Genomic DNA, 20,134 nt, shown 5'->3' with positions numbered 1-20,134 from the left:
CCAGGGTGGAGAGTCTTGCCTATGAATCCCTGTCCCCGCAGGCCTCTGGAAGGCCCAGTGTATCTGAGCTGCCTCAGCAGGGATGAGGTCAGAGAGAGGAGGCAAGACCTTAACTGACCCCCATCTCTGTGTCTGCCCCCGGGTCTCCTCTGCTCAGGCCTGCGCTGACCGCATGAGGCTTATGACTCTGCCGTTTTGTTTCTGGGCTGAGCCCTTTCAAGGCTCAGGGGGTGATCTGAGAGAGGGAGTGGGAGGCCACGTGTGTGCAAGAGTGAACCTGGGGGTCTTGCCCACCTCTGTCCCCCGCCGCCCTCCTGTCTGCAGCCCCTGTGCTCACCCATGGGCGTGCCGATGCCATAGCCCTTGGAGTCGATGAGGCCCCCGATCTGGGTGAGGTTGCAGTTCCTCTGAGTGACGTACTCGATGGTGGTCGATTCCATGAGCAGCGCGTAGTCGGCCGTCAGCGTCCGCTGGATGCCCTCCTCGTTGTTCTTCACCAGCGCCGAAGGTTTGCTGCTCATGAAGGCCCACATCTTCTCGAAGGTGGAGATCTTGGATTTCTGGGCCACGGGGAAGCAGTGGGGGTGATGCACACACAGTTACTGACCACACAGGGGCCAAGCACTGCTCACTCTCAGCAGGGCCTGGGTCACTGAATCCTGTGCACAGTCCTTAGAGTGAGTGAGTTCCACCCACTGCTCAGATGTGGAAACTGAGGCCCTGGGAGGGTATGTCCTCAAACACGTGGCATCTGATTGTAAAGCTGAGAGTCAGACTCAGGTCCACCCACATGGAAACCCTTGACTCTTTGCTGTGGCACAAGAGGTCTTCAGGCTTTTCTTTAAAAATTTGTTTATTTCTCTAAGATTTATTAAACAATTAAACACATGTAGGTCATGTTGCAAGTGCTTTACCTGCATGAACTCACTGATTCTTCCCCATAGTCAGAGGGGACAGGTATGGGTTGGCCAAAATTTTGTTTTGGTTTTTCCATGGCATCTTATGGAAAAACCCAAATGAACTTTTCGGCCAACCCAGTACTATCACTAGCTCCAGTTTACAGATTAGAGAATGGAGTTTAGCTGTGCCTCAATTTGCCTGATTTACTCAGACACAAACTGGCAAAACCGGGCTATCTGACTCCAGAGTCCATGCTCCTAACCACTGAGCTTCCCTGCCTCTTAGAAACCGCTGTGAGGGTGGCCGGGAAGGTGGGTGGATGCTGAGGAGGGCAAAGCTCGGTGGATTCTGGGCCCCCTACTCCCACTTCAAGCAGTCCCTCTTATGCACCATGTTCCTGGGGAACGTTTGTCTCAGGCAAGGGTTCCTGTCTGTTCTCCATCAATATAGTGAAAAAGAAGCAGGGTAAGAATTGCTGAGAGGGCAGGAGAGTAGGGGTAGTCAGAGCAGGTAGTCTGGACGCCCCCTCACCCTCTGGTTCCAGGGTGTCCCGGGCTGGATGCTGCTGCCTTGGTGGAACCAGCATCCTTGAGAACAGGCTGGTGTGTGGACTGTTGTGCTTGATCCCCAGCTGGGGGAACTCAGGAAGGGCCTGGGGCCAGGAGAGGTTCAGTGTCTCTTGCTGCCGGAAAGGACTGGGCAGAACAAGGTGCATACCTTCATGAGATTTCTTGGGATCTTAATGTCTGCCGGCTGCCTGCTCCCAGCAGGGATCAGCCCTCCATGCATCCCAGGGGAGCAGGTGGCTCTGCAGTCCCCACTGTCCCTGGCTTTTTCTGAGTCTGGCTGTGCCTGTCTGTGATATCGGCCTGTCTGACTGGCACCTGGCCCATTTCCGGGGTGCGTGATGGCATGAGTGTGCTCCAAGAGGCTGGTGTGGGGCTGGGGAGAAGGGAGAAGCTGTGACTGTCAGGAGTGGTGGGGGAGGGGGCTGGGAGGACAGTGGACCTTCGACTCTCCAGGTGCCTCCTAGTTTTAAGGGCTGTCTCTCCAAAAGTGCCTGGGGAGGAGGGAGCCCCAGAGCAGCAGGCAGCGCCTCACTCGAGATTCCACCTGAGCCCAGAATCTCTTGAGTGCCAGTGATGCCGCCTTTGGGCATAGGGTCTGAGGGCACCTTCACAGACACTCTCCTCCTGCAAGTTTATCTGCCCTGAAGCCGAAGGTCTGGGAGGGCTCAGATGCCTGGAGCCCCTCAGTGGGTTCCACTGGAGCAGCAAGCTGGCTGATCCCACTCCTGCCTATCCTCAGCCTGTCCCATGATCAGCTATTCCTGCTCCTCAACTTTTTCATCCTCCTGTAGCCCCAGATGCTCCCCACCCCAACCCCACACTTAACTGCTCTTGCCCTTAAGAACATTCCTGATTTTCAGCTCTTCGGACTCTCCAGACATCTCTTATTTTCTAGATAACTTCTGCTACCCAGACTCTGCCCCCTCCAGCTTTTCCCTCGGGTCTGCTCTAACTCTGTCCCTTTTCCTGCCCAGATTCTCATAGTCTGAAGCTTCAAACTGGCTCCAATGATCGCTGTCCCTGGGATTCACACCCTGGTGAGATCCCTTCCCCTGCAGTGTGGGCTGGGCCCAGTGACTTGCTTTTAACCCCTGCCCCCCAGGAGTGATGGGCTTCCCTGATAGCTCAGCTGGTAAAGAATCTGCCTGTACTGCAGGAGACCTCGGTTTGATTCCTGGGTCAGGAAGGTTTGCTAGAGAAGGGATAGGCTACCACTCCCCTATTCTTGAGCATCCCTTGTGGCTCAGCTGGTAAAGAATCTGCCCGCAATGCGGGAGACCGGGTTTCCATCCCTGGGTTGGGAAGATTCCCTGGAGAAGGGAAAGGTTACCCAATGCAGTATTCTGGCCTGGAGAATTCCATGGACTTTACAGTCCATGGGGTCGCAAAGAGTTAGACACGACTGAGCGACTTTCACTTTCACTTTTTCCACGAGTGATGGGAAATCTCACATCTGAGATTAAGTTACAGGAGAGGCTGACTTCTGCCTTGCTTGTACTCTCTCTGGCTTGCTGCTTTGATGGAAGCTCACTGCTATGCTGTGAGCTGCCCCGTGGAGAGGTCCACATGACAAGGATCAGAGGGCAGCCTCTAGCCAACAGTCAGTGGGGAGACGGAAGCCCTCAGTCCAACAGCCTAGGGGGAACTGAAGGCTGCCAACTATTACTTGAGTGAGTTTGAAAGCTGGACCTGGAGGTGCAGCGTTAGCCACCACATGGATCCTGGCCTGTGAGAGGCCCTTTGCAGACGACCCAGCTATGCTGTGCTGATTCCTGACCCACAGACTGAGAGATCATAATATTGTTGTTTTAAGACACTAAGTTTGGGGTAATTTGTTATGTAGCAGCAGGTAACTGATATACTCTCTTACACACATGCTGACACAAGCTGCTTTTATTCCCAATATAGTCGCTTTCTCAGATAATCAGTTGCAACTATTCCTCTAATAAGATTATCCAAGTCCAGTCATTCCTGCTTCCCAGGGACACACGGCCTCAGGCACTCTGCTTTCTTGGTTTGTTGTTGTTGTTTAGTTGCTAAGTCGTGTCCAGCTCTTTTCCAATCCCATAGACTGTAGCCCATTGGGCTCTTCTGTCCATGGGATTCTCCAGGCAAGAATACCAGAGTGGGTTGCTATGCCCTCTTCCAGGGGATCTTCCCAACCCAGGGATTGAACCCAGGTCTCCCACGTTGCAGGCAGATTCTTTACCACCTGAGCTACCAGGGAAGCCTGAGATATATAAAAACTAAATACTATTCTCTCATCAGTGATTTTAGCACCTCAACTCCTTTTCCATCCCAGTCCCTCCTGCTTTCCAAATTCTCCTTCTTCTCCTAGAGGTGGGAATTAGGAGTGGCTGAGGCCATCAGGGCTCCCCTTCTATCTCCCAATGTGTCCATCCATCCAACTATCTATCCTTCCATCTACATATCCATCCACCCACCCATCCACCGCCCATCTATTCTCTTTTTGTCATGTTTGTATTCTCACCTATCCTCTCACACTATCTACACACCAATTCATTCTACTAACTATGCAACTATCCACCCAGTCTTTTACCTATTTATCCATCCATCCAATACCCACCCATTCTCTTGTCCACCTACCCATCACCAACCATCCCGCCATCTCTGCTCCTCACCCAGCTTACCCACTCATTCTCCCCACAACTAGCCATCAGTATCTTGACAATGAACCATTCAGGGAGCCTTATCCCATTCCCTCTGTGTCAGAAGGGATGAACTTCTCCTGTTTCTGGAAACCCTTCCCTGAGTCCTCTTCCTTAACACCCCAACACCTAGTTCCTCCTATACACAGGCCTGCCAGACATCAAAACATATGCTCTTCCCAGGAACACCCCATCATAAATGTAGACAGAAATTCCCATTGGAGGCTGGAGTGGGGAGGGACTGGTATTGGGGCTGATGGGCTTTGAGGAGAGACGCCTGCAGCAGGTAAAGGACCAGGATGAGGACGATGGGAAAGGACACCGGAGAACTTGGGCCAGTTCAGGTGAAAAGTAACAATAGAGCGGGAAGCTGGCTGTGATACTGATTTCCATAGTTCCTGCTCTCCTGGCTCCATGTCAACAAATTCACTATCTCCATCACCTGTAGGCAGATGAGCCCGAAACCTGCCTCCCCAGAAAGGCCAGCCCCTGTGTTGTCTCATATCTTGGGATCCCCATTTTCCACAAAACCCACTCATGGTTTCTAATTCCCCTTAGATTCTGTCCCGTCCTTAAATGATATTCCATGATTCCGAGTACATCCCTGAGAAACTTCCTTCTGGTACCTCTGAGGCAGGGAGGGTTACAGCCAGGGCCCTTCCTGGAATCTCAGCCCCTCTCCCACCTTCCTGGGCCGGGTCACCAGCGGTCCGAGTTCCATCACTGGCCCAAGTAGTGACCACGCCAGGGGATGGTCCCACATCACTATGGCTCCAATTCAATCCTGCCTGTCCCCCAGCTCCAGTGGGAACCTTAAGAAGCGCTGTTTCAGGGCCAGTCACCCAATCAATTAATGGAATCGTTTGGAGCAGCTGATACAGGGCGACACGCCAGGACGGAGAGGCTTTTTTTATCAGTGAAATTGGCAAGAAAGTAAGTTTCAGGCTCATGACTTTCAATTCTAGCCTTCTCAAAGAAGTAAATTGATTTTCCCCAACTGAAGATATTTAATCTTGAGAATTTAACATTTCTGTACAAGAAAATGTATATAGGTATATATATATATATATAAACATAAATCAATTCCAAAGGGAACTGAATCTCAGGGAATGTATGCGGGGAGGCAGTGGCAATGTGATTCCATGCGAGACCTCGGGTATTTTCCATACTGGAGAGGAGACCTTTTCCCAGATTAATTGGCTTTCTTATCCCTGGATGTGGAGTCTTTGGCCTTATTGGATCCACATACTCGAGCATCATGTCTCTTGGGTTATTTTCATGGGCATCAGGGGGCTTCTTGAGGCCCCCACCTCTGCCCACCTTCCCAGCACAGACTTGCTGATCCTTTGGCCTAGCAGCTGCTTCTACAGACTGCATGAGGCCCTGAGGCTGGCCCGTGCAGGGGAGAGTCAGGAGGTAAGGGTTGCAGACTGGCCCCTGTAGGGAGAGTGAGGAGGTGAGGGCTACAGGCGGGGGATGGAGGTAATGGGAGAGGTTGGCCCCACTGCACGGACTCTGGTGTCACACTTACCTGGGTTCAAATGCCAACTCCTTCTGTGACCACAGGCAAGTGATGTTACATCTCTGAGCTTCCCTTTCCACATGGGTAAAACAGGGATACACTTAGCATAGAGCTAAGTTCCTAGGATGTGCTTGATAAATGGCTGGCATCATTCTATCTTTTTAAGCCTCCTTAATTCTCTTTAAGGCTCGGTTTTCTCATCCAGAAATTGGGGATAATAATTTCTAGAGTGCAGAGTTCCTATAGAAATGAAATGACGTAAGACTCAGTGGTAGAAAACTCCAGGGCTGACAGGGTCCAGGCAGGGATACTGTAAATACGTCAAGACGGCTGAATGGAGTTCTGGTAAGCTGAGAGGGCGAGTGCCCTCCTGGCTCCCAACAATCTGTCTCTGCATGAGCGCTGGTTCAGGGATACTCCATCTTTCATGTTTTCAAGAAGCTGGATATGTGACTTTTTAATGCAAAAGTCTCCCTATTTTAAAATGCTGATCACTAAATAATATATATAAGAAATATCTGGCCCCTAAAATCATATCTGTGGGCTCAACAGGGCTGTGTATCACCGAAAATAAACAACAAAAAGAGCTGACATTCATTGCATGTATATCCTGTGTCAGGTATGGTTCGAAGTTGCTTATATAAATTATCCCGTTTAATCTTCTCAAAAATCACCTCTATGGAGGGGGGGGAGTATCATTGTTATACCCATTTCATAAGTGAGAAAACCGAGGCACAGAGAGCTCACCAGTAACTGAGTCATTCTCAATAACATCCCATCATCTTCCGGCTGACCCTGCACCTGTTGCTGCCCCTCAGGCCACCTGCTCGGTGTCTCTTCTATTCTGAGGGCTTCTGGGCTCCCCTGAAGAGCTCGGCTCTGCGCAGAGGTACACAGCCAACCTGTGACAGAGGCACCAATCTCCTCCACAATGCCCCCTGGACCTAATCTGGAGGGACCTGGAAGATGAGAGGTTCTCCAGGTGTCTACTGGCTGTGGTTTCTCCAGGGGGCTCCTGTTTGCCTCAGGAGGGGACTACAGGGAAAAAGGAGAAAAGGAGCCAGCCAGTTTGTCCATCTTCTGGGTCTGCCATACGGAGGGACATCAGGGAAGAAAGCCTTTGCCTCTGTGTGCCTGGCCCTGGTCTAACCACTGTATACACGGTAGTTCATTGAATCTCCTTGCGGCACAGTGGGACTCAGAATCCATCATCCAGGTGAGCAGACTGAAGCTCAAAGGAATAAAGTGACTTCCCCATGGTCACCCAGCAGAGACAACAGCCAAGACTCAAGTCCTGGTCTGTCTGACTCTAAGACTGATGTGACTTGACTGTGCCAGGCTGCACCACACCCAATTCTGCCTGGTCACTGCATTTCTGTCCTATTCTGCTTCTGCTAAGTGCCATCAGAGAGGCCAGCAGTCAGCTCAGGAGGAATTAGAGGTGGAGCTCTGGAGCACCCTCCTGAGACTTCCAGCCCAGGGCAGAGTCTGTTGAGCAACTGGAAGGTGGGAGTTGGACTGGACGGCCTCTCCAGGCACCTTCCAGACTCAGTTGCTAGGATGGGGCGACACTATACCCTCAGTGGGGCCTGATGGTGCCAGGGACCCTGGGAGCCTGGAAGTCTTGGTCCCCAGCTCTGTCGCTTTCCTAAGCAGCTGTGGCTCACACACAGTCTCTCCCACGTGTGATGTCTCTCCTACCGCAAGACCAAAGAGGGCTAAATCCTTGGAGAAGCTGCCTTCCGACACCCTCTGTCTTCAAAGCTCCCCAGCCCTCCCTGCCGAGAACACGCTTTCCTCACATACTCCTTTACATTTTTGCCTACATATTTTTACAGCCAAACAGCGCTTTCAAAGGCCTCCTTTTTTATCTCCTAATTAATTTTTATCTTCCAAGACGGAGGGAGCACAACACAGGAGACGCTGTTTGTGATGCTTGCTGCTCCCTGACAACTCTTCAAATGAAATTTCCTTTGGAATGACGGGCTGCCTCCAGCCACGCGTCTCCCAGGCTACAGAGTAGGGGGCAAGGGATCTGGAGCCCCGCCCCGAGAGACTGGCGCCCCACTTCCTGCAGTTGCCATCTTTGGATGGGGATGCATTCTCTGCCTCGAGTGCTCCTCTCCATCAGGGGGTGCTTTTTAAGACGGTTTGCAGCTTAACCTGGAAACAGGCTAACCGCAGAACCAAAGTTCATCTGCCCTGGGCTCTGGAACCTTCAGGGATGCTCCCTGCTGGGCTCCTAGCCTCAACACAGTCTTCTGTGTTTGCTTTACTTGCTTCCTGCCGTCTTTTCATTCCACCCTTTAATCCAGCAACGGCATCCGCTCAACGTGCAGTATTTAAGCAACTACAATGTACCAGGACTGTTCTAGGCTATGGAAGATACGGCTTCACTCTTCCCCCAAGGAATTCCTGGATGGTAGCTGGCTCCTTGGAGAAATGCTATGGACACAGGGACAAAGAGCACAGGCCTCTGAGCCAGACTACCTGGGCTCAAACCCCAATACTGCGTTTCACCGGCTGTTAGATATGAGGCAAGAAGTATGAACTCAGGTTACTTTCGGAGCCTTCCTTTCGCTGTATGTTCGATGTGGGGGTGGCAATAGTGTCTGCCTTCCAGGGATGTCATGAGGATGATAGGTGTGAATACAGGTAAAGTGCTCAGAACGTTGCCTAGCACACAGTAAGTGCTCAATAAATGTTACTGTAATTGTGGACTTTGCCAGTGTCTCCAGGACATCTAACGGCAACCTCTGGAGCCAATTCCTGTTCAACCCTAGTGCCAACCTTGCAGTACACACTCATGGGCAGGGGAGAGGCCCACTCCTCCAGGAGAAGACCCTAGAGGGGCTGTGGGAGAGGGCAGTGTGTGTGCAGACAGAGTAACCGACCATACATCAGCTCCTTTGAGCCTTGATCAATTCACCCAGCCCCTCTGGGCCTCTGATTCTCTAGGTTTAGCTCAGGTTTCCTTCCAGCTCTAATTTGAAAGCTACCATAAGGAGGCTTCCCCCAGGCCTGGTACAGGTGTGGGGGAGGCGGAGGGCTTGGACTAAGCAAGGCAGGGTGGGGCAGGGCAGGGAGGAAGTAAGTTTGTCCAGGGACCTTCTGGGAGGATCTTTGCTTCTAGCTTATCATCCAAGGTGTGGTTAATGTAGCCACACTCAAGTTCCTCCCTGCCTACAAAACAGTCCCATGGCTGGTGCCATTGGTAGGGAGGCTGGGCAAGAAGCACTTCATTTGAATTAAAGCAGGATACAAGGTGGCCAGACAGCAAGCGGAATTCACTGGCGATCAGGAGAGTGAGGAAGGGGAGCTGGTTCTTCAGGGGCTGTGCAGTTGCTCTTCCTGGCCCAAGGCCCCAGTGAGCCTGGGCCCTTCCGCCCCAGCATCCCAGCTGGGTGGTAGCATCTGCATCCCTCCCCGGTCCTCCTCGTTGCACCATTTGCAGGGAAGGTGGGTGAGGGCGGTGCGGGCTGCGGGAGGTGCTGCTTGATGCCGAGGACAGTAGCTCGGTGGGGAGCAGGGACCGGGCTCTTGGAAGCCAATCTGAGCATCTTAGCATGGAGGGAGGCAAGGGCATCCAATCAGCGCCAATGAGCCTGCACTGGGCTTATTTATGCTGCTTCTCTTTGATCGGGAGCCCTGCTTAGAGACGGGCTCATGTGTAATGCATGAGGGATGCTCTGGCATAGTCAAAGGGCTGGGCCGCAGCCTGGGGATTGGCAGGAGCAGGCGTGTGCATGCATGTGCGCACACACACACACACATACATGGGCCATCCTCCCACTCACACTTATGTAAGCACACCCATGGGGACATTCAAGCAGACAGACATGTGTGCACTCTCCACATATATATACATGTAGACCCTCGAGCTCATATTTCACACATAGTCACGTGTCCACATGCCCAGATCACAGGGACACAGGCACACATGTGCCCACCAGTGCATATATGCAGACACTTGTGGTCAAGCAGAAAGACACACGAGCACCCAGACAGGCTGACTCGTACGTAGGTACACATGTGCATATACATAGACACATTATATACTGCTACATGCACCGTGCATGCAGTCACATACTCACATGCTTGCTCACCCTCATGAATACATACACAGGGTCCCAGAGAGCCCCAGTGTGCTTATGACAATGCTTTATCTCCCCTTCACTATAAATAAATACCTGGGGGTGACCTCACAGGAAGACTGCGTTTGCCAGTAGCAGCATTCCAGAGGGGAGTCTGTTTCCTCTTGTTCCTCCTCACTAAGCACGGAACTGCTTCTACTTTTGAGAAGGGAGCCCTGTGGACTGTACCCTGCCAGGCTCCTCTGTCCATGGAATTCACCAGGCAAGAATACTGGAGTGGGTTGCCATTCCCTTCTCAAGGGGATGTTCCTGACCCAGGGATTGAACCAGGCTCTCCTGCATTGCAGGCAGATTCTTTACCACCTCAGCCACCAGGGAGAGCCCATAACAGGCGAGGTCAGGGTAGCATGTAGAGGAGGGGAATGGAGTGCAGGGGAGGGGGAGGAGAGTGGCCATGCCCAGGAGGTAGAAGGCTTTCCACCCAACCCTTTCCTTCTCTTTTCACTCAGGCCTCACTGGAGGCTCAATCCATCACTCAGAGGTTCAGCCTGGAAGGAGGCAAGGGCTAGGGGATGGGGAACCAGGACCCAGTGGAAGGGAAAACACCCTAGGCTTTCAGACTGACTGAGTGCAATTGACTACTAAATAAATACATGAATGAATGGACTCAGAGCCACAGAGGTCCCAATCCTGACCATTTCTGAGAAATCATTAGAGTAGTGATTCTCAAAGTGTGGTCCCCAGACCAGCAGCATCAGCATCATCTGGAAACTCATTAGAAATGGACATTTCCAGGCCCTGCCCCAGGATCTGCTGAATCAGTAACTGCAGAGGCTGGGACCCAGCAACCTGGGGTTCCCCGAGCCTTCCAGGTGATCTGGACACACACTGAGTCTGAGAACCACGGCTTAGAACATGGGCTCTGGAGGAAGGCAGACCTGGGCCAGACCCAGGCTGCTTCAGCTGTGAGTCCTTGGGACAACTTGCTTAATGGCTCTGATCCTTAGTTTCCAAACGTGTGAAATAACTGCAATACCTACTTCACGGGATTTGTCACAAAGATTAAATGAAGCCCAGCGCAGTGCCTGGCCCACTGTGAGCTCTTAGTGGTGCCAACTATAGTTATTATTACTTTAATTTACTGGGGAACATTTATAGCTACTGGTAGTCAGGGTCAGCCAGTTTCCTAAACCCTCAGCTACTCTCGTAGAAGGTTAAAAAATGTAAGGAAGTGAGCCAGTGCTTTACAAAACAGGAGACGCAACGAAGTCATGGCCAGATCCCCATGAAAGCAGGCACCTGAGCAGGTGACAGAGGCTTTACCTGGACACCAGCATTCCACGAGTGTAACATGCTGGTAAACATTTGTAAGCGCTTGCTCAAGTTTTAAGCCTTCCTTGGAGGATGCACGCCTGCTGTCCCCTCGGTGTTTCCCAGCTCACCCCAAGCTTAGGTCAGCCTCCTGGAGATGAAAGCCCCTGAGATGCAAAGCCAAGGGCAGGGAGCCTACTGGCTCCAGGGCCTGTTTGTGTATTTTTTGGGCCATGCTTCTCCTTCCCCCTTCTCCAGCTTCCTTTGATGTTCTCCTCTGATGATTTAGGGAAACACAGCATATTCATGCTGCTTGTCTCAGGTATGGAAACTTCTAGGATCTGTGCTGGGACCATCCAGTTGGTCAAATCACTACAGCTCCCCAAAGTCAATTGTTCCTAAATAGGGAGGGGCTGAGCCCTTGGGATTTCTGGCTCCGTGTGATTAAGGAAGGACAGTGAAGGGAGGGAGAGGGTCTCACCTTGAAGAAGGTCATGGTGGCCCCGTCTTTGACTGCCCCATACTCGATTTTGGTTTGCTTGGCCAGGTCATCTGCAGAGTCTATGGGTGATTCCATGCGCTCCACGGTCAGAAAGGCAGCCAGGTTGGCCGTGTAGGAGGAGATGATGATCAGCGTGAAGAACCACCAGATGCCACCAATGATGCGTGTGGACAGGGCTTTGGGCATCAGTTCAGACCCTGGGAGGAAGGAGGAGACAAATAGTCCCTGAAAATGCCCAAACCAGGGCTGCTGGGTCCTCTGGGTCACAGACTCCACTGATAATCTAGTAACAGCTGAGACCTCTTCCTTAGACCAGTGGTTCTCAAAGTGTAGTTCCTGGACTGACAGCATCACCTGGGAACTTGTTAGAAAGGCACACTCTCAGGTCCCACCCAGGACCTACTGAATCAGTAACTTTAGGGATGAGGCCCAGCAATCTGGGTTCAGTAAGCCCTCTAGGTGATTCTGATCTGGGCTAACATTCAAGAACCACGGCTTGACAAAAACACACACAAGCAGAATGTTTATTTCACAGGTGTGTCAGACCCTCTGATGCGTGTCTGTGAACCACACGTGTGGTCCCAGGCTCTGAGCACCTGCATGTGTCCCAAGTTCAAGAACCCCTGGGTTCTTGAGTAAATCCTGCTCTCAGCTCTCTGTGTGGTCTTGTGCCCGTCATTTTCTCTCTTTGGAACTCAGCAAAGCATCGTCCTTCCTCTGTCCCAGCCTCACAAAAATACCACGGTGCTGCTGCAATGACATAATTCGAGGAGGAAAGTGTGTTGGAAATGCGAGTGGTATACAAATATAAGATTGCTGTACGATGCTTTGCAGGCGGAGAAAAATCAACATTTTTCGAAGCTCTTTGCTGAAATAGAAAGAGTGCCGATCACTCTTCCTTCCCGACCTTGGGTGCGGAGCAGTTTAGCTGAAACCTTCTAACTGAAGTAATTAACTAGGCGGCTTTCAAGAGATTTAAATAGCAAGTGACTCCTGAACTTTCCAGAATATTTGGACCTGCATCTGAAAAGCATCTGTTTTGATATGGATGATTTTTTTTTTTCTCAAAGAAATCACTCAAGGGAGAGTTTTTCAAATACATACCCATTTTTCTCCCTCCTAATCAAAACCTCGCGGGGAATACATCAGGGGCCAACGCTTTGAATAGCAGCAGGAGGTGGAAGAGAAGCTATTACTGTGTGGCGGGGCCTTCAGGTTCTTTCCTAACTGTCACTGAGCAGAGATGATGGACAGAGCAGCAAGGTGAGGCTTCAGGACGCTCATTAGTCGTGGGGACAGAATGAGGCGCTTCCCCCTCAAGCTGCCTGGCACTTCCCAGCTGCTGGAGACCACTCCCCCACCCCCACCCCAGCCTCATCCGCCTGGCCCTCCCCCACACGAGGGGCTGGAGGTGCCCCCAAAGGGAGAATGACTTATTTCAGTTGTTTGCTTGGTGAGCTCGGTCAGGCTCTGTTGGACCCCACCCCTGGCCTCTGTCACGGCTGAGAGTTTGCTCGGGTCCAGGGTCCTTCATTCACAGGGCCTGGCAGGTCGTGGGCACTCAGCATGCTGAGATAACATCAGTCATGCACGCCTCCGGCACTTGTTGGTAGATATCACTGAGGACCAGGGTCTGTGCCAGGCCTTGAGGATACACATATGAGAGAGGGAGAGGGACATTCTTTGCCCCTTGGATCTCCTTCCCTCCTTGGCCCCCTTTTTGTCCCTTTGTGGGGCCCTAACCCAGGCAGAGACTTTGGTCCTTGCCTCCCTCCTCATTCCCTGAGATAAGAGGCTCTGACAGTGGCTCCGTAGACAGAGGCAATCCGCATTTGGCTTCTGGTCATCAGGGACTGTGGGGGTAGGGTTCTTCTGGGGGTCTTTCCTGGCTGGGGTCCCCTCCCGCTCTGCTTGTCCTCCAGCCTCTGCTCCTTGCAGGTGCTCTGCTTTCTGAGATATTTGAGCAGCTGCAAATCTTTCCAGAAGCTAGGCTACCAGCGGGGGGTGGGGTGGAGTGAGGGGAATGGTGGTGGCGGGGGGCAGGTACCCTATCCCAAACCTCCCTCAGGAGGATGTGAGAAAAATGGCATCCTTCTGGGTATACCAGGTCTGAGGCACTCAGGCTAATGGCCCCACCACAAATGTGCCCCCTTCCTTCTACTGGGCTCCCCAGAGCTAGGCAGTCACCAAGTCCAGTCCCTGCTACATCCTGAAGTTCTTAAAGTCCATCTCTGGCCTCCACTCCCGCAGCCACTACCCTGGCTCAGGTCTCACCATCTCATTTCTGCAGTGGCCTTCCACCCAGGCTCCCTGCCTCCAGTCTCCCTCCATCCTTAGTCCAACTTTGCTCAGGCAGATTCTGTGGCGGTGAGAATCAGGGGGTTGACTGCAGGAGGCAGGATGCTGTATGTCCGTCCCAGCTGGGGCAGGAGAGGCTGGGGATGAGCCCTGCCCACTGCAGGTGTTGGCATATGCTTCAGCCTCAGACGGTGAGCCAGTCCAGCTAGCCCCAGCAGAGGTGGAGCTCGGGGACCTGGTAAAGGTGTCTGCACCCTTCTAAGGGCACACATACCTTGTTGCATCAGGGACCCCATTCCGAACCAGAAGCTGTTCAGCAGAGTGAAGTTATTTTCCACCACCTCGGAGCCTGGGTTGCAGGGGTGAGCGTCATACCACTCGTAAGGGCTGAACCTGCAGCAGGAAGAGGGGAGCAATGAGGCAAATCTTCAGGGAGATGGGAGGAAGGGGTGTTCACGCCTTACAAGCTGGCGGTTTAGCAAACAATGATGTGCCGACCACTTTAGCATCAATTCCCTCATTGTTCTGCTAGGGAGTCAGGGAATGGGAAACCAGAGTCATTTTGCTTCTCGTTTTTTATTGTTAGTGCCCTTTTCTGGTGATAAAAGTAATTCAGCAGTATCTCTTAAAATTAAAAGTGCACATGCCCTTCAACCTAGCAATTCTGCGACTCATTATCCATCATAGAAAAAACACTCTTCCAGGAGCATAAAGAGAAGTGCATGGGGGTGTTTATCAAAGCATTGTTTGTAATAGCAAAAAACTGGAAACAAGCTAAATGTCCTTCAATAGAGGAATGATTAAATAGACTACGCCACCATCACACTCTGAAACCGCACGCAGCCGTTAGAAGAGATGCACCAACAGGGAAGGATCTTCAACACATATTGTTTTTTTTTTTTTTAAGTGATAAAAATAAGAACAATATGATCACATTTACATAAATAGATTCCTGAAGACATAGTTGCGTACCTATTTATGTGCATTTGAATACAAATGCATATACAGTCTGGAAGGATCCAGATCTAAAAAAAAACCACTATTGACCTCTGGGGAGGGGAAACGCAGAAGAAATTTCATGGAAGCCTGTTGCTTTGTGTGTATTGCATGAACTTTGAAAAATGAAAATAGGCTTTTAAATTACTTGTGTACTTTGAAAACCTTGAAATGGAAAAATAGTAAAATACACTCTTCATAAAATATTCAGACGGTATAAAACACACTGAGAAAGTGAAAGTACTCCATGATCCCACCTCTTGGGAAGAATAATGTGTTCTATTGTTTTTTTCAGATTTTTCTTTCTGAATATACAAATACATGCATGACAAAAAAAACTGTTATTTAAGCCTCCCCGGCCCCATTGCCTTCTAAGGAAGAGAAGACCTGATAACTGGAGGGGGTCTTTGTTTATTGTGTGAATTCCAGTTGAGAAAATGTAAGTTGGAGGAAGCTGGAACACTCTGGGGAGACTGAGAGACTCTGGAGAAAGTCCCCACCAGTCTAGAGTGGTTGGTGTGACTGGTGTGGTTGACGTGGCTGAAGTGGCTGATGTCGGTGTGTTCAGAGTGGCTGGTGTAGGGTCAGATGCTGAGATGAGAGACCCGGAAGGAGACACATGTCTGATGGAATTTTCTTTTGTTTTGTAAAGTGTGATGCGTTTTAAGAGTGAGGCTGTGACTTTCCATCTCTCTTCTAAAAGCTTTAGTAAATTAAACATTGATCAACAAAATGCTCACATGAAAAGAATTTGGTTTTCACGAAGTGGAAAGATCCTGCAAATAGGAAATTCCAAAGTAAGGCTTCAAATCAAGATGGGGATTTTCAAAGGGAATGACCACGATCTGGCTAGAGGCTCTAAAAATCCACAAGGAAGAGATAGAGGATGAAGAGAGTGGAGATGAGAGGCTGTTGTGAGAAGGGTTTTAGAGAAAGCCTTTGGAGAGCTGTGCACTCAGGGGCCCCTGCATTCCCACAGTGAAGTCTAGGGAGAGTGGCTTCCACAGGGTGGCTGGGAGAGCCTGGAAATGGCTCTGTAAGGATGTGGTGGACGCTAGCTGGGAAATCTGGAGGGCAGGGGTCAGGCTGATGCATGTTTTCTACGAGAGTAAGTCCTTGCTGCACAGGACTGGCCTGCAGGCCTAGCACGGTCAGGGCTGAGGTTGTTTTCCTGGACGAGATGGGCTTATACAGAAGAGAGACCCATCACGACTCGTATCCAAGAAAGGCAATGAGACTCCAACAGAGAGAAGCCATAGGGCGGGGGCTGCTGAAGGACCAGGCACTGAACAGGGCGTGGGCAGACTAAGGAGGTACTGCCAAAGCAGACCCGCAAGGGGGCAAGGGGAGGAGTCTGAACTGTGCATGACGATAGAAACGTGGAGACTCAGCCTTCTAACTTCTGAGTTGAAAGTGTGTTTGTGCTACAGAGAGAGACCTAGGGTTTCTGTGCCCTGGAAGTGATCCAAAAAGTGACAGGTCCCAGCAGAGCTTTCACTGGGGCAAAGAACTTCTCCTCTGTACACACTGGAAGGTGTGTGAGTTAGTCACCCAGTCGTGCCTGACTCTTTGCGACCCCGTGGACTCTAGCCCACCAGGCTCCTCTGTCCATGGGATTCTCCAGGCAAGAGTACTGGAGTGGGTTGCCAGTTCCTTCTCTTGGCAGGTGGATGAAAAGTGGGTGAGGGACAAAGCAAAGGTGATTTCTGATGCGATCTCATAAGCCCTGCTTTTTTAATGTACATACACACAATATATATGTATATAGATAGATAGATATGATACATGTAATCATCCTTTTACATAGAAAAAATCACATCATACCATAATAATGTCTTAGGTCTTGATTTGTCACTTAATAAGCCACCACCCTCTTTCTAGAACCATTACTCCTAATGCCCTTTATTCTCTATAACTACTTAACAGGATTTTTTAAAAAATATTTTTAACACTGAAGTATAGTTGATTTACAAAGTTGTGCCAGTTTCAGGCACACAGCACAGTGCTTTAGTTCTATATGTATATTCTTTTTCAGATTCTTTTCCATTATAGGTTATCATAAGCTATTGAGTATAGCATGTATTATAGTATAGCGTTTGCTATTATACAGTAGGTCCCTGTTGTTCTACTTTCTATACAGTAGTGTGTATGTATTAATCCCAAACTCCTAATTTTTACCCTCCCCTCCCTACATTTTCCCACCATCCCCTTTGGTAGCCATAAGTTTGTTTTCTATGCCTGTGAATCTCTTTCTGTTTTGTGAATAAGTTCGTTTGTATAATTTTTCAGTTAATGGGTATTTTTAACCACTCCTCTTTTGTTGACACAGCCTGGCCCTTTTTCCCACTGTGATACACTCTGCTGAAAGAAACATCCTTGCCCACACTTCTATGAGTCCCCAGGCCAAAGGGCAGCCTTGTCTAGGGCTTTGCTGAGAAGGCTTTCTAGATTCATGGAGGACTGTAAAGTGAGCCAGGGTTTCCCCAGTGGTTCAGCAGTAAAGAATCCGCCCGTAGTGCAGGAGCCGCAGGAGACATGGGTTTGATCCTTGGGTCGGGCAGATCCCCTGGAGGAGGGCATGGCAACCCACTCCAGTATTCTTGCCTGGAGAATCTCATGGACAGAGGAGCCTGATAGGCTACAGTCCATGGGTAGCTCACACAGAGTCAGACATGACCGAAGCGACCAAGCACGCACATGCATGTAAAGTGAGGCTCAGTGGTGACTTTCAACAGGATACATTCCTGGAGGTGGAATTTCTTACCATGATAAAAATAACTGGTCTAGAATGGGTCTCCGGGTTATTAAGTCTTGTTGTAGACCTGGGTCCTCACTACCCCTTGAGGGCAGACAGCGCAGCAGATGCCTACTTCACAGGTGGGGAGGCAGCCTGGGCCCTCCAGCTGGCGATGGTCCTGCAGTCAGGGGGTGGAGGAGCCCAGATTCCCACTCCAGTGCCCCAGGAGGACAGAGGGGTGGAATGGCTGCTGGACAGTAAGGAAGGTGCCACCGAAGTGAATGATGGATCTTGGATTTATGGCTTGTGGCTACAAGGGGTTCTCCAAGTTTTGCAAGTCAGTGGGAGAGACTGACTTGGAGATACCCTGTCTCCCCTGAAGGGTGAAGGCTAAACTCCAGCCCCAGATGACAGGTGTAGACAGAGCACCAACTGTGGCTGGGATCACCTCTTCCCTGGGGCTCTCATCTGTACTGGATTTGGCTGGAATGTGACTCCTGGGGGGCTGGACTGGCGGCTCGCCCTCAGTCCTGTTTCCCGGGTCAAGCACTTAGGATTATCTCCTTGTCGTGAGTGCCAACTGGCCTGGTCTCCGTTATGGCAAGCATCGTCCCTCCCCACTCCTTCCCTCCCTTCCTCCTTCTCTCCCTCCCTCCCTCCCTGCCTCCCTTTTCTTCTCACAGAGAAAGGCCTTGGTCAGTGCCTAGACTCCAGTGCTAGCCAGGCATAGGCCAGCCAGTTTGTATGATGGACAGTCCTGTGTCTTGCTGGAGCTGCCCAGAAAGAATCTAGACACCTACTCACCCTTCGCAGACCCTATCTCTTGCACAGTTGTGTCTAGCTCTCTGGTAGCCAGCAAGCAGAGGTCCAAAGGACACAGGGCATACAGAGGGAGGGGACAGAGGGCCACTTTCACACTACAGATGGGCTGTGCTTGACCTCAATGGCATTCTAAAAAATCAAATTAGTGGCTACTTATAAAAGCCATGAGGCATCACATGAAGATCTGAAACTCTCTCTAAAATCATGAACCCCCACAGCACTGGCCTGCATTCCTGCTTGGCATGGTCTGTTGGAGCTGAGTGGTAATGACCCTTTTCTCCAGGTGTGTGCTGGAGTTTGCCTCAGTCCCCACCACCCCTTGCTGCCTACCACCCAGAGTGCTTCACTCCCTCACGCTTCCTGTGTGTGCCACCCCTGATTAAAAGTCTGGCAAGTCTTGGTTTGAAGCCCAACTCTGCGACAAAAGGCTTTCTGGCTTTGGGCAAAGACTTACCCCCTCTGAGCCTCAGTTTCTGCTTCTGTAGAGTGGGGATAATTATACTGACCTTACCAGGACTGCTGTAAGGATTTGACAGGATGGGTGTGAATTGTGTTGTGTGAGTGGTACACTGATAATCGTCCTGTGATGCTATTCATGGCTCTGTGATCAAGACCCTTGTCCCTCTCCTCTCTCTCCAGGCATTCTGTGTCATTCCAGCAGCTCCAGAAATCCCTTCTCTTACAGAAAGTCTTCTCATCCTGACCTTGGGAGGAGGGGCTCCTACCTGCCTGGCCAGAAGGTAAGGGGTGGAAAGCAGGCTCGGCTGCAGGGGATGAAAGGCCAGGAATTGGAGGGGGATGGGATACACATCAAATGAGCAAAGCTGATGCTGGGAAAGCTCGAGCTGTTTTCGAGGGGGTGGGGAGCCAAGAGGCCGGCTGGCGCTGCTAAAATTATGGTGAGAGCTCTGGAGAATGGCTCCTGGCTTTCAAAGGCTTGTTAGACCATTAGAGACAAGAGGCATAATGAAGGTCTCTCTGTGGCAGGCTGGGCTGCCGGCTGGGCGAGCAGGCAGGCAGCACCAGGCCTGCCGGCAGCAAAGGGCTTCGGAGGCAGGACAATTTCCTCTCTCACATCCTTCCCTTTGGTCTGTGTCTGTGTGGGAGGAGGGAGCGAAAAGGAGCAGGGTGGGGAGAAAGCTTTCAAAGAAGACTCAGCAGAGAAAAAGGCCGACACACCAAGTCCTTGGATCTCAGATTGCTTCTCCGGAGAAGTCTCGCATCACACCTTGTTAGAATTTAGAGAAAAAAGAAGCAGGGCAAGGGCTGGGGCTGGAGCCTGGAGGGAGGGGGCAGAGGGCTGGGGCCCAGGAGCTGCCAACTTGGGGCGGAAGCAGAACACAGGTGTTCAGGTGGCAGAGATGTGGGCTGCAGATGAAACACTTGGTGACCTGAGCTCAACGAGCTGGATGTGTCCCTCATTGCTAGGGTGGCCTGGGAGAGTACTGAGCCTTTCTGAGTGTCGGCTGTCTCCCCTTCACGGAGGCCACGAGAATCAAGTAAGATAACTGGCTATAAAGGACAGAGCATGGTGCTTGGCACACAGTAGGTGCTCAGTAAGCACTGGGCTAAATCTGTTTCCCAGTGGCCTCTACTATGACCCACCAGCCTACTTCACGTGAACAGCTGAATATGCAAGAGTATTGCTAGCATGTGGCAGAGGCAGGTAAGGCTGTGTGTAAGCCAAGTTTCTGCATGTGTGCGTGCGAGTGAG

The 20,134-nt window shown here is 51.0% G+C and overlaps 1 protein-coding gene across 1 annotated transcript in view; it reads right to left on the bottom strand.

The window, feature by feature from the left end:
- Positions 1-20,134, bottom strand: part of GRIK3 (glutamate ionotropic receptor kainate type subunit 3) — a 252,701-nt gene that overhangs the window by 13,279 nt on the left and 219,288 nt on the right. Inside the window, exons 12-14 of the mRNA XM_005893256.3 lie at positions 14,140-14,258; positions 11,547-11,764; positions 338-560 (exon numbers count right to left, since the gene is read on the bottom strand). Of these exons, the coding sequence (XP_005893318.1) occupies positions 338-560; positions 11,547-11,764; positions 14,140-14,258 (560 nt within the window). The remainder of the gene's footprint in view (positions 1-337; positions 561-11,546; positions 11,765-14,139; positions 14,259-20,134) is intronic.

Source organism: Bos mutus, chromosome 3, assembly GCF_027580195.1.
Source record: "Bos mutus isolate GX-2022 chromosome 3, NWIPB_WYAK_1.1, whole genome shotgun sequence".
In the NCBI taxonomy this organism is placed as follows: Eukaryota; Metazoa; Chordata; class Mammalia; order Artiodactyla; family Bovidae; genus Bos; species Bos mutus.
Note: the sequence above shows the minus strand (reverse complement) of the source record. Positions and strands in the feature narration are given on the sequence as shown.